The sequence below is a fragment of the Halichoeres trimaculatus genome, unplaced genomic scaffold (assembly GCF_033239565.1).
Source record: "Halichoeres trimaculatus isolate MK-OKI-2021-1 unplaced genomic scaffold, fHalTri1.1 fHalTri1_scaffold_14, whole genome shotgun sequence".
Lineage (NCBI taxonomy): Eukaryota > Metazoa > Chordata > Actinopteri > Labriformes > Labridae > Halichoeres > Halichoeres trimaculatus.
Genome location: NW_027437192.1, coordinates 5,242,962 through 5,257,800, shown reverse-complemented (window position 1 = coordinate 5,257,800; position 14,839 = coordinate 5,242,962). Strand labels below are relative to the sequence as shown.

The 14,839-nt window shown below is 41.3% G+C and overlaps 1 protein-coding gene across 1 annotated transcript; it reads right to left on the bottom strand.

Moving 5' to 3' along the window:
- Nucleotides 1-3,047: 3,047 nt before the first annotated feature.
- On the bottom strand, nt 3,048-14,689 carry tcf19l (transcription factor 19 (SC1), like). Its single transcript, XM_074687633.1, has 6 exons — nt 14,437-14,689; nt 12,961-13,938; nt 9,873-10,042; nt 9,390-9,783; nt 6,696-7,218; nt 3,048-6,608 (listed from the first exon to the last, which is right to left on the bottom strand). The coding sequence occupies exons 2-6, from the start codon at nt 13,229-13,231 to the stop codon at nt 6,260-6,262; spliced, it is 1,707 nt and encodes a 568-aa protein (XP_074543734.1). The 5' UTR covers nt 13,232-13,938; nt 14,437-14,689; the 3' UTR covers nt 3,048-6,259.
- Between the last annotated feature and the right edge of the window lie 150 nt (nt 14,690-14,839).

Here is a 14,839-nt window from a genome sequence, read left to right as displayed (position 1 = left end):
GAAACAGTCCGAGCAAATGTAATTGTCTCCCTCCACCTTTGCAGGTCAAGGCAGCGGGCATTTCAGCACCATAATCTCTCCGTCTCCTCCACATCTGCCCACTGGCCTCTGAGTGTGTAATGGGTTTCCTGAAGTCGCGAGTTACAAATATGAGTCTTCATATATCAGCTGATTTTATAACCTGCATGCCTCCGTGTGTGTGTGTGTGTGTGTGTGAGTGTTTCTGTGTGTCCAAGCTGACATCTTATTCTGCTCGAAAATGAGATACTGCATCTATACAACCCTGGAGAAAACTGGCAGCACTGCGCAAAACCTCATCCACTTTAAACCAGTCAAAAATGCTCCCTAAACCTCTGTTATCCTTTTATACATCTACAGACAGATTAATTTAGAAATATCTTTATACTTTTCCTCCTGATCTGCTGCTTTCTGACTCTTATTAGCTTCATATTTGGATAAATTGTGTCTGATTATTTCCAGGCTGAGCTCATTATGTCAGTTTGTTGTAGTCAAGCTAAATACAGTCTGGTTTTGATAAGGTTTTTATTTATTTATTTATTTATTTATTTATTTATTTATTTATTTATTTATTGATTTATTGGAGACGCATGTTGTGTATTTTGGATGTTAGGCTCTCTCTGAGGGTTTTTGTGTTTGTGTTGGTTTTGGCGCCCCCTTTGAGAATCTCGCATCTAGAGCATTTGTATAGGATACAGATCTGGATCAGGACAGATCCTTCTGTCCGCGCTCTGTGTTAGGGATGCACAATATATCGGTATCAATATCAGTATCAGTTGATGTTGGCCATTTTTTAACAAATCGGTATCGGCCGATATTTACTCATTAGCTGCCGGCCATTTTTAGAGCATCTTGAACGATCTTTCAACACCCAAATAATATTGTTTTCTATGACTTTTTAAAGACCAAAACTACCAAAGAAGAATAGACTCTCTTCTTTTATGTCTCCCTTCCTGTTTTTGTTCCAAAAAAAAAGACAAAATGTACTTTTTTTGATCGTGTTCATCTGGGGCGCTCCATCCTTTGATCCTCTCCATCAGGGGTGGCCAACCAGTCAGAGACCAAGAGCCACAAAAATGACCGTGGTACTACAGAGAGCCACATCACGCACGTGGTCTTACAAACACACTTCCTCTCACAAATAAACGAAATGACATAAAATGAAATCAATACATTTCCAATTTTTAAAGCAAGGTTTATTGTGTTTGTGAGTGTGTTTAGAGTGTGAGAAGAGAAACTGAAACTTAAGTATCAATGTGTAAACTCAAATATTGATCAACACAGACATGGACCAGACACGGGTGCAGTGTTGCTGTTACTACTCCATACGAAGCTCTTTTGCAGTGATTCTCAACCCCTGAGGCATGCCCCCCTGGTGGGCCGCGGAGGTATTTCAAGTGGGCTGCCAAATAATTTAAATAAAAATGTGAATTTTGTAGGGGGTGTAAATTTACCAAAATAAAATAAAATAAATATCCTTAATGTTTTGAGTGTAAAAGCGCATATATTTGAAATTATATTTAAAAAGTTAATATTTTCATTATTTTATTTTGTTTTTTCTTGAGAGAAAATGAGAGACAGGAACTTTTATTTTTATTTGTCGGACCACTTTGCAACAGGACCAGATTGCAGTATACAGTTCAGTCCTCTATGTTCAGTCTTCAATTAAAAAAAAAACCCTGATAATGCATAATATGGCCTCTGTTTTTAAGGGGTCAGAGGTGGGCTGTGAAACTTTATGACACTCTAAAGTGTGCCCTAACTTAGATAAGGTTGGAAACCACTGCTCTAGTTAGACACAAAGAAAAACTTTTTAAAGAAAAAACTCCTCCACAGTCACCGTGTTGGTTTGTGAGTTTGTTGTTGTTATAAACTTTTGACTCTGGGCTGCCCCCCTAGTGGATGTATTGGTTAACTGCAATGCCAACACAAAAGACTCATGGGAATATGAGAGCAGTGACGGTAACATCATATGAAAAGGATTTACACATTTTTGTGCGTAAAGGGAGGATAAATGAGCCTTCAGAAGTATTTTCTGGTGCGTTGGTTAATGTTTTAAAGTTTGAGTCCACACCTTATGTACTGAGGCTGCTCCTCATTGAGGGCAGGGACCTTTTGTTTCATGTTGTCCCTCGAGAGAACATGTTCATACAGCCCCCAACCTTTTATCATGTTTAAAAATATACATATATTTTTAATTTCTGTCGAGCACACAATCAAAATCAAAGTATATCTGCCTGTCTCACCAAACTACACTTACACCAACTCTTACAGCTGATGCCTAGAAGACTAGATCAAAGTTATGAAAAAGTGCAGGAAAATAGTTCAGAATTCAGGATAAGAAATAAAATATCTTGAAAAAGAATCCTGATAAAATCCAGATCCTGACATAAAATATCCTGACATACTTTCCCCATATCGCCCCCTAATGGAGAACATTGTCTTTTGAACATTCACTGAGGAAAAGTTTCGCAGAAGGCTGCTCGAAGAAAAAAAAAACTTATTAAAGGAAAGGAAAGGAAAGTCTGTTACGATCAAAATGTATACTTGTGTCAATTCATCAAAAGCTGTGAATTTATTGAACGCTGCCTCTTTAAACCATGAATCTTAGAGTTTCTTTGAGCTGTGTTTCTGTGAGCTGTGTTTCTGTTTCACGCGTGGAGAACCCAGATAAGAGAATTCTGAAGAGAAACAAACGAGATGATGAACAGCCGCAGCGATGAGGCTTTTGTCTTTGCTCGCTGACTTGAACTCTGATAACTTTGGAGAAGTGATACTGATTCATCACAAACATCTCTGAACAGCTTTCATCGAGCACGGCGCAGACTGGAGGGAAACATAACTGCTAATGCTGATGAATGAGTGTTTGACTCCACAGCTGTAAAGATAAAAAACACACACAGAGGTTTTTCTAAATAGTCTTTATTTCTTCTCTGATGTTGATCACGTCTCAGAGGAAGAATCACAACAATTGGTTTAATTCTGTACAAACCCAAACAAACGAACAAACAACAGGCAGACAGCGAGCTGTGTCTGTTTCTGAATGTGATGATTAAAGTGGAGAAGAGATGAGAGCTGATTCATGAAACGTGACGGGATGTACAGACGGCTGCTGCTGCTGCTGTTTTCACCTTAAAGAGTCAGAAAAAGCAGGTGTGGCCTGAGGTGGATGAAGCTCGATCTCATCTCAGGACACTACAATACCCTGATCCGATATTTTAGCTGTACTATCACTAAAGAATAGCGTCATATATCTGATCTAAGTGGAATGGATCAGCCCTTGGTCACCATATCCAATTGTACTTTTCAAGTCTGGATCAGACTGATACCAGACACCAGGATCAGCTCACTGCACTAATAAAATCATCTTTGGAAGCCTTAAAAACTCAACATGAGAGATGTTTGACGTCTGAGGTTAAATGTACCTGTTTTTAAGTTGCATCGAAAAAACCTTAAAGCTCCTGTGAGAAGTTTTTGAAAAGTTATAAAACATTAAATCAATCAAAACAGTGACAACTTCTAAATCTGTCATTTATCTGATTCCTTTACTTCCTTTTTTCGCAGAAAGTGTTACTTTTGATGGTGAAATAATTTTTTTTTTGGATTTGTGGTTGATAAAAAAGCTGATTTTTTGGGGATAAATTTTGCAATTGGAAACATGGGGGCGCCAAAATCAAAACCACCAAAAAGTCCCTAACAGGAGCTTTAAGTTTTAAAAAAAATTAACGTAAGTCAAAGTTTTGCCAAGGTTGAAGTTCAAAGTATTTTATGGTTTAAGAAATAAAATTGAGTTTAGAAATTTTTTAATTTCAAGCTCTAGAGCAGTGGTCCCCAACCCCCGGGCCCAGATGTTACACTTCCAGGGATTGCATGTTTAGTTTTATTTCACACATCTGAGGTTAAATGTAACTGTTTAAAAGTTGAGTTTAAAAACCTTTAAGCTCCTGTGAAAAATTTTTGAATAGTTATGAAACACTAAATTCAACAGTGAAAACTGTTTATGACCTTAATGAGACTGACAACTTCTATATCTGTCATTTCTCTGATCCCTTTACTGCATTTTTTTTCGCAGGAAGTGGTACTTTTGATAGTGAACAAAAAGTTTTTGATTTGTGGTTTAAAAAAAAAAAAGATTTTTGGGACAAGTTTAGCAAGGTGTCCACATGGGGGCATCAAAATCAAATCCTCTAAAAAGTCCCTCACAGGAGCTTTAAGTTTTACAAAACTTAGACGTTTTTCCACAAGTGCTACTTTCGATGGTAAAAAAAAAAAGTGTTCTGATTTGTGGTATAAAAAAAAAAAAAATTGGGGGGGATAAATTTGGATAGGAGGCCACATGGAGGAGCCAAAATTAAAACCACCAAAAAGTCCCTCACAGGAGCCTTAAGCATTTTATGGTTTGAGAAATTAAGTCGAGTCTGTGGGTCAATTGGTACTGGGCCACACATAAAAAATTCTAAACTTACACTTTTCAGTTTGATTCATAATCTGATTCTGAGTAATGTTTTATTTTGAAAAATGACCAGATTCTCTCCATCATTCCCATTGATGACTCACAAAATGGACAAAAACAAACATCTTTTGAAAGTTTTTCTGACGTTAAATGGGTCTGTGGCGCAAAAAAGGTTGGGGAACACTGCAGTAGAGTTAAAGATGTCAAAGTGGACAGTGGAAGCTGCTAAAATGAGATTTAAAAAAAGATTGCATGGCCTCAAAAACTGAACATGTTACAACTTCAAAGTTAAAACCGGCAGAGTGACGGATATGCAAATAAATCTGACATCTGACATCTTTCCAAGTCTTCTTCTTTTTTTTAATCACATTGACGAAGTTCTTGTCACAGAAAAACATCTTTAAAGACACATTCTCACTTTATTTCTGTTGCTTTGTGTCAAACTGTCAGTTCCTCTCTGTCATTAAAAAGCAACACGCGTCTGACTGCGAAGAAGACTGTTTGGCACGCAGCAGCAGCAGTGAACACTGAACATCGAACAGAAGACGTAAACATGCTTTCGAATGCACCACCAGAGAAAAATTAAGGTGATAAAAATAATCTTTGAGTGAGTGCTGAGAAACAACCGACTGAAGATGAACAGAGAAAGTTTGAAGAAACATCTGAAGTACTGCAGCGGTGAAACCAGGTTTTATAAAACTGTTGATTAGATTCGATGAAGTGTCACTAAACTCTAAACTCCTGACGTATAAAACTACATTTATCAGCACGATACAAACACTCAGGTGGTTTCCATGAACACTTTTATCCTTAAAATCATTCAGGTGAGATTTCTTCTTCCTATTTTATTGCTCAAGAATCATTTTTTTCTCAGAAGAGGAGAAAAAACACAATTTGTACTTTTTTTTTTCCTTTACACAAAAATCAAGCTCAGAAAAACAATGTTAAAGTTTTTTTTTTCTTCCGACTACCTCTGAGTCTAAGTGATTGTAGCGATTATTAAAATGGCCTGCAGCCAGGTGAGTCCGCTCAGGTGAAAACATGGGGTTAAATAGAAAAAAGGTGCTTTAGAGAAGTTTGATTTATTTCATTTAAGAGGCGCCTGAGCTGAAACAAAGGTGTGTCACTCTGCAGAAGTCCAGATCAGATCAGTCAGGTCCGCTTTGGCTCAAGATTTCAGTAGTGTGAAGAGCTAAACTCGTCGGTTACATCATTTCTGAATCTGATAATCCACTCGCTCAACATTTCACGGTTAAAGAGTCGTCCCTAAACCTACAGCAGCAGCCGCCGCGCCAGGCTGCACTCAGACGTCTCTACACACCTTGAAAACCCAGCAGCTACTTATGCTAAAGCGTCTTTATCCTGTGGTTTAATTGTCTTGAAGCATCACACGCCCACTCCGAGGCAGCTGCTGTCGCCGAGAGGGAACGCTCAGAGACTTTTCATCAAGTTTTATTTTGGCGGGGGAACAAAAACACGAGCAGAGTGCTGTTCCCATTCAGCAGAGGTCGCTGGGACAGTGGCGGTGGCTGATACGCAGAAGCATTTCATCGAGTCCCCCACCCTGATCGAGACAGGTTTGCCTCCGAACGAAGAGTTTCCTGAGCAGGCGGGAGCTTCGTGAAGCAGCTGAGGATCAGCGTGTTGGAGTAGGTCTTGTGAGGTTGTGTTGAGGTATGAAGGATTAACTGCATGCGTGAGGAGAGCAGCTCAGTGGAGGTTACAGGAAGTAGCAGCTGATCAGAGATTTAATGAAATCTGTACAGTTTAAGTTTCTGCGTCTGAAGCTCAGCGGCAGCCGCAGTGGAAGTCCGCGTTGGGGTCTTTCAGCAGCTTCTTGCGGTCCACGTGCAGACAGTCTATGTGGTACCAGGCGTCGCACACGTCGCACTGGATCCACTGCACCGTGTCCTGCTGGGGCAGCCGGCATCGAGGGGCCGCGCATGGCTCCACCGCCCCGCCCGTCACTCCTTCCTCCTCATCATCCTCGTCATCGTCGTCTTCGTCAGAGGAGGAAGAAGAAGAGGAGCCAGAGGAGGAGGAAGCTGAGGAAGTAGAAGAGGAGGAGGAGGAGGATGGAGAGGGTAGGGAGGGTCGGGGAGGGAGGGGGTGTTTCCTGGGGCGTCCTCGCCGTTTGCTGCACGGGAAAAAGAAATGCAGGGATTTTTTAAAAAAAGAAACATATAAAATGTGAAAATAAAGAGACGGCTCGTCCATGTCTCACCTCGCCGTGTGATGGTATCTGTTGAACACCACCCTGCCTCTCTCCTCCGTGCGGATCCTCACTGACGGAGAAGCCAGGCTGTAGTTCTCCCCTCCGACCACCAGAGGGGAGAAAACAGGCGAGCTGTTCACCCTCCGCCGCCCTCTCTGCGCCGTCGGGGAGCAGTGCGCAGGTTTCTGCTGACGGAAAGTCGTGATGTTCCCGTGCGTCACCGTCTGGACGCGGTGCACCGTCTGAGCTTCCTGTTTGGGGTTGGTGAACGACGCCTGCAGGAGGTGCTGGTTCAGGCGGCTGTTTGTCATGGCGCCGTGGAAACTTCCAATGGTCCTGATGCCCACAGGGAACGGCTTGGCCTCGAGCGGGCGCCGCACATCGCTGTGGCTCTTTGGCTGCAGCGGCAGAGAGGAAGGAGGAGGAGGAGGAGGAGGAGGAGGAGAGCTGAAACTCTCTGACTCTGACTTGTAGAGGCGTCGTCTCTTCTTGGGTCTGGCTCTCTGACCGTCCTCCACGACTCCTGGTAGAGCTGAAGGTCAGAGGAAGATCATCCAGCAGTGAGTACATTTCACTTCTTTTGAGTCTCAATTCTTATTATTAGACCAAAAAAACAAACTCTGTTTCTATTTTTTTCTACTGTTTTAACTTTAAATTAGTGTTGTCAGGGGATTTTAAAAAATCAATATAATTAATTACAGAATTTGTATTTAATTAATCTAATTAATCACATTTTAATCTCATATCGGCTTAAGGTCCCCAAATGAAGAATTTGAATTGTAGGATATTACAAAACTGTACTGCATGACTTATCAATGGAGATGTCAAGTAACAAAGTCAAAATACTTTGTTACCTTACTGAAGCAGAAATTTGGGGTATTTATATTTTACTGGGGTAGCTGTTTTTTAGCTGACTTTTTACTTATACTCTTTACATTTTCAGACAAATATCTGTACTTTTTACATCCTACTTGAGATGGACCGATATGGATTTTTTGGGGCCGATACCGATTATTTGTAGTCAAGGAGGCTGATAACAGATGTTTGAAGCTGATATTAATTTGCAGTCAAAGTGAAAATATTTGTGTCAAAATTTTGAACAATACAAACTCCAACACTTAACTTGATTTAAATACCTTCAAGCATATGTTTATCAAACAGCTTCCAGTCTTAGCAGCATGTTTTATGAAGCTAAGTGAAAACTCAAAAAAAAAAAAAAAAAACAGGAAAAGTTTTCCAACATTTCAGTGTAACTGCAATAACTGTAATAACTGCACTGCTGATTGGCTGTTTTCCAAGCCATGGCTCTGCCGCAACAACACAGTTTTGAATTTGTTTCTTATCGGCCGTCAGATAAAGAAAAAAAGGCGATTCCGAAAATACCAAGTATCAGCCTCGATAATCCGCCCAGCCGATAAACGGTCTATCCCTACATTCTACATTTTTTAAAAATAGCTTTGTTACTCCTGTTTCTTTTCAGCTTGGAAAAAAAGGACAACATACACAGACACACACAAAAAATAAAAACCTATCCAGATAAATTGCGCCATTGGGATAGAGTAAAGTGAATTGTGATTGGATGAGAGGTATAAACGTAACACTGTCTGAGCATGAGTTTGCATAATATAGCACATGACACATAACACACTGTGCATCATGACAGTGCCATTCGGTGGCTAGGTGATGCATAATCATAGGGGAAACACTGCGGGTGTTGTGGTAGTTGTAGTCCCGGTTGTGGTAGTGTCTAAATAAAGCAAACATACATTTTGGCTAGCCTAGATTAGTTTGAAGCTATCTTACCTTCCTGTTTAGTATCAATCAACACCAGCTGATCCAAGTTGTTCAAAGTTTAATTTTAACAAAACTTTGTAGTCATTATGGCCTTTAGACTGTACTTTAGGCCCTTGCGGCACAGTCTAAGCTTTTTTCTATGGTGGCATTTTTCCCCTTATATTACTTTCATACTTAAAGTAGTTTTGAAACCAATACTTTTACAATTTTACTTAAGTAAAAAGCTCAAGTCAATACTTTAACTTCTACAAAAGTCTTTTGTAGAACTACAATACAATACAGTACACAAAGAAGAAAAGATTTTTAAATCCACATTTTTTCAGTTAGATTGCGACCGTTTACTGCATTTATAGAAGTAAATGATGTTTTTTCAGCAGGGGGAGGAGAGGTCTGGTGGAGCTTGTCATCCAAAATCCTGCTCATTAACTACTGTGGGTGAGAGCGGTGTGCTCTTTGGATGAGAGCTCAGCATGGATATGAGGAGAAGATGTGAGATGACAGAGACATAGCGAGACACTGCAAGTCAGAAAAGTTCAAACAGCTCACGCTCCAACTGAGGATGTGTCGCTGGAGTTCAGAGAGAAAGAGCGGCGCCATCGTGAGGAAAGACAACGGATATCATGGACAGGATCAAAGGATTGGGCGCTCGAGATGAACACGATCAAAAAAAGTACGTTTTGTCTGTTTTTTGGATCAAAAACAGGAAGAGAGACATAAACGAGGAGAATACACTCTTCTTAGTTAGTTTTGGTGTTTACATAGTCAGAAAAAACAAGATTATTTGGGTCTTGGAAGATGCTCTGGAGATTGCTGGCAGCTAGTGAGTTAATGTGTTGATTTGAGGTTTAATTAATTAATGTAATTAAAGTGACAGCCCTAGTTGTAACATCTCTGTCTGCTGAATCTCACCTCCTCGACTCCTGGGCTCGTCCGAGCTGTCGTCCTCCAGCAGCACCGTGTGCGCCGACTTCCTCCTGCTCCTGGACGTCGGCTGAAGAGACTTCGTCGAAGGCACCGAGGCTGGGGAGGAGAAGGATGGAGGTGTGGAGGGCGGCAGCAGAGAGGAGAAGCCCACAGCCAGCGGGGGCGAGGAGGAGGAGCCGGGGTCTGAGGCGGCTCCGTCCACGCTGTGGCTCCTCTTAAAGGTCCAGGCGCTGCCCTTCATCTTGCTCAGGCTGCCGATGGAGTTGAGGATGACGGTGGCGCGGTTGATGGAGAGCTTGGACAGGTCCAGGTTGGCAGCCTCTTTGCGGTCTGGATTGGTTCTGATGCGGTTCTGTAAGTCGGAGGAGAAAGTTCCTGCCTAGGAGACAAGATGTAAGACAAAGATCAGTCTGAAATCCCAAACTGGAGCAACAGGAAGTGAAAACTGTAACCTCAAACTCAGATTACCTTTGGAATTGTGATGGCATCAAAATCCAACGGGCGAACTTTGACCTTCTGGAAGAGAAAGTAAAACTCAGGGCTGCCTGAAGCTGATTGGCTCCCGAAGGTCAGCGTGTCGTTGTCAGAGAGCTCCCACTGGACGCCCGGCTGCAGGCGCACCTCATTCACCCAGGTTCCTAAAAACACAGGCGCAGAGAAAACAGGAGACGACTTTATTCCAGATTCTTCGTGAACACTGCCCTAAATCCTCTCAGGACTTCCTCAAACACAGCCTCCAAATAAAGTCGTCTCTGGAAATGTAAAACAGGCGCTGAAATGGACTCAGAATTAAAAAGCTGGAAGGCAATCAAACGTCCATGACAGCGCAGCACAGGATGAGGGACGCCGCGTGAATACTAAGATGTGGTTTTAATAGCAGCGCTGAAAAATGCGTGAAACAGAGTGTGAAATTAGTTGAAAAATTAGACAGTAAGAGCACGGTTTAGAGTCGCAGCCTGTCAGACACAGTTCATCAGCCTTCAGTGAAGACCAAACTTTCTCTCACACTCCTCCTCGTACTGACTCCTGTGCACGTCATTAACGGCTGTTCACTACTTCTGTTACACACCTTCAAACAGGCATCATACGACATGCGTGTGCTCTTTAATCCTCACGCTCCTCGAACATTTAACCATGAATCAGACCGGCTGAGGAGTTTTTTATTCCTTCATATTTTTTAATCACATCCTGATCTGAGTGAACTGATCTTGTGGCATTTGAAGTAATTGGTTTGCACAAACTCACCTGTGGGATCAGCAAAGGATGAAATGTGCAGAAAAATGTACAGAGCAGAGATTTAAGGCCTTTAAGATATGGGTTAGTATTGGCAAGAACCTCAAGCTAAGACACGCATCACGATACTTGGGTCATGATACGATAATATCACAATATTGTGATAAAATGCAATATTCTAATCAGTTAACTATTTGACTGAAAACAACTTTTCTATTTTATTGTGTTAAATATAATGAAAGCTAGATGCAGTGTATCTAGTGATGGATACCAAATTAGGTACTTTTATAGGTACCAACTGAACTTTGTCTGTAGCACCTGGAACCAATTCACGTAAAATCTAAAGGTACCATGTTTAGGTACCTAAATGCATCCTTGTGACTGTGAGGGGGTGGAAGAGTAGGCGATTTTCCCTGCTGGACCTGAACACAGCATTGCAAGGATATATATAGAAGAATTAAAATGTTAAACAGATTTTTTTTTCACTTTAATTTTAAACAAATTGATATTTTTTACCACATAAACACAAAAAGGACCAAAAATTGGTATCGATTGCCAGGTACCGGGCATCAGTAACATATCTTTTCAAATGTGAAAGGTACCCATCACTACTAGATATAGACCGATATAGATTTTTTGGGGCCGATACCAATTATTTGTAGACAGGGAGGCCGATAACCGATATTTGAAGCCAATATAAGTTTGCAGTCAAATTGCAAATACTGGTGTCAAAATTTTGAACAATACAAACTTCAACACTTAACTTCATTCAAATACCTTTAAGCATGAGTTTATTAAACAGCTCCCAGGCTTAGCAGCATGTTTTATAAAGTTAAATGAAAACTTAAAAAACTAAACAGCTAAAGTTTTCTACAGTAAATAAATTTTTCTACAATTTCAGTGTAACTGCAATAACTGTAATAACTGCACTGCTGATTGGCTGTTTCCCAAGCCATGGCTCTGCTTGTAACCAATCAGATGGTACTGTGGGTGGGACAGTGCTGGAGACTGAGTAGTGACTGAAGACAGCGGAGCGACTGCATCAGAGCCGCAACAACGTAGTTTCAAATTTGTTTCTCATCGGTCGTTGGATGAAAAAAAGGCCAAAGCCGATAAGCCTCAAAATGCCAAATATTGGCCCCGATAATCGGCCTATCCCTAATATCTACATACACTTAACTTGAAAACATAAAGTGAGTCAAGTTTGTCTCTTAAACTACTGTGACAAAAAACTAATGTTGCAAAAAAATATTGAGTGAAAGACGTGGTCAGTTGGTGGTAAAACTGATACATGTCACTTGATGTAACCAATATTACTCATAAAAAATCTAATATTGCGCAAAACATGACTATGATATTTATTTTATCAGTCTACTACACTGTAAAAACAAAAGTTAAAATGGTTTAACACTAACTGACCCAAAAATAGAGAGAAAACATTGATGCTTAGGGCATCAAACCCACATCATCAAGTTTTGAAATCAAAATATTTTAAATATATTTTGAAATTATATCTATTATACAGTTTATGGGCAACATACAGCAGAGTAGCTCTTCAGCACCATCTACTGCAGAAGAGATGCAGAAGACGTATTGTACTTTCAATGATATTAAGAGTTAAAGTATTGATATTTTACCACAGGTCAAAGTATAGCAATATATTGCCGTATCAATATCTTTTTCACACCTCTACTTTAAGATTCAACGGTCTTAACGAACTAGACCCTACCAAGCTCAAGGGGATACACAATAAGCAGGGGGTGAGGGGCTTTCCTTTTGGAATGTAAGTCTAAAAACCTAATTTCCTGCAATTTTTTTTGTTTGTTTGCACCAGTTTTTGTCTTTTCTGCCTTGTTGTTTTTCATCTAACCTCTTCTGTTGTGCATCTGGCACCGTTCACATTAAGAGGTTAAGAAAATGATGCTCTGAAGTGCAACTGAGAATTAAACAGACACAGGTTTTAAGCGAAAATTCTCAGATGCCCAGAGGGAAGCTTCATTTTTAAGCTGAAATTTAAAAGTTTACACAATGTTGCATTGATAAACCTCTGCAAAGTCTCTGTAGAGACGTTATAATGTCTGCCAAATCAGAAAATATAAACTCTACTGATGATGTATTTATAGTGGTCTCATATGGGCTGCTTAAATGAAGATCTAAAGCTCAATGAAGAATCTATTAAACTGAAAGTGAGAGTGTTTTTTCCTGTAAAGGTGGAGATATTTCTTGTAAGTTGGTGCCTCACTCTTCCTGGCTCTGGTAATGAGTGTACAGAGTGTGACTGTGTGTGTGTGTGTGACTGTGTGTGATTCAGCCCCCCTCTCACCATGACTGCTCCTGTCCTTGATGTGAACCGTCCAGCCCTCCTCATGCAGCGCTGCGTCCCCTCTGCTCCCCTCCCTCTCTGCGTGCAGCTCAGCATGGATCCTGGACACCGACGTGGAGTCCAGCGTGACGTCGCACAGCTCCGCCGCTCGCCCCAGACGAAACACGGAGTGGTTCTGCGCCGGCCTGAACGTGTACAGGTCCCGGGACGAGTCCCCGGCAGAGGAACCGATCCGAAGGAGCTGGAAGCATGGCTGAACCCCGGACAGCATGGCTGAAGGGTCTGATTGTCTGCCACCGCAACACTCTCCCCCTGCCCCACCCTGAGGCCGCTCCTGTCTGCGACACACCCTAAACTACAGGTGACTGGGATCCATGGTGTGGGATCAACTCTTTGCTAGTGTGCAGAAGTTAAACGAAAAGCATCCAAGTTCGTCCAAAGAGTGCTGACTGCTAACATAAAGCTTTAATAAAATATTCTGAGGAGGCTTTGAGCGCAGAGTGTGAAGGTTACAGGCAGGTGCAGCAGCTTACAGCAGCAGATGTTTGCATTAATTTAAAAAGGGAATGACTTGAGTCCTGCTGTGAACACATGAATAAATAATGAGGAAGGAGAGTGTGAATAAGCTGTTAAAGAGTGGAAGGCAGCCTTTACACACCGCTATGAGCTCAAACTCAAACAGACTAAATCTGGGTATAAGAAGGTGGATTTGGGACTAAAAATCTCCGGTACGCTGCTGAATGGGGAGGTACAGCAAACATTGAGGCTGGGGAAAGTAAACCTGCCAGAGGGCCTGACAGCTGTGACTTTTAGCTTCTCAGAATTATGAAGTTTAATATTTCCAGGTTGGAGCAGCTGTCATCTCCACCTGTCTGTCTGTGAGTGTGTGAGATTAAAACACCGGCTCCTGACATCCACTAACATCAGCTGTCTCACAGGTGGGAGCGTGACAGGGTGCAACACTGAGCACAGTTTGATCTGAAAGACAAAAACAAAACATTATTACACTTTTGTTACACTTTGTTTTTGAATTTCATTTGCAAGATGTTGGTCTTTTTTTTTTCCAAAAACAGCATGAATCTTAAAACAATTCAGTCGACGTCACAACACGTTTTTAATCACTTGGTTTCAGTGTGATGCTACATTAAACTAATCCCAGACTAAAAGAGAAATATCGCAGGTTATAGATTCAACTGTATTCAGCTGCAGTCTGCACCGCATGCAACAGCTGCGTGTACTCGCCGACAAAGCAGGACAATAAGTATCTTCAAAAGGAGACTAAATGGCTGAAAAATGCTATTTTCTGCAGTAATAACTTAATTTATGTGCATATAATTCATCTATCTACATGTAAATAATCATCAAAGATCATATTCGTTGAGTACGACTCGTTGGTCGTGGTTTCTAGCTTGTCACTCACACACAGGATGAAGCTAGCTGACGTTCGTTGAAATGAAAGTCAAAATAAAAACTTACACAAACACAGCTTTACGCCGGTTTTACGTGAATTAATCCTTCATCAGCGTCGTTTTCTCACCACGCAGCGTTAGTTTCAGTTTTTTAGATGAAGAATAATCTGGTTCTGCGGGTTTTGATCGCCTTTTCTTGTCAGACTCCGGTTCGGCTCCTTTCCTCCCAGGAGGAAGTCCTTTGAAATTTGGCGCGCCAGTCCCTGGGCTTCCTTGCGCTTGAATGTACGTCACTTCCTGCTCCGCCCTGATTGGCTAGCTGCCAGGGCGCCTTTACTGGGAGCAGGATGGGCTTCTGAAAGGACAAATGTCAGAGGATCACTGAGACAAAGAGACAGTTGGGGAGTTTTTTTTTTTTCTTCTACTGAAGCAGAACAGATGTTTCTTATGTAACTGCTTCACTCGCCTTT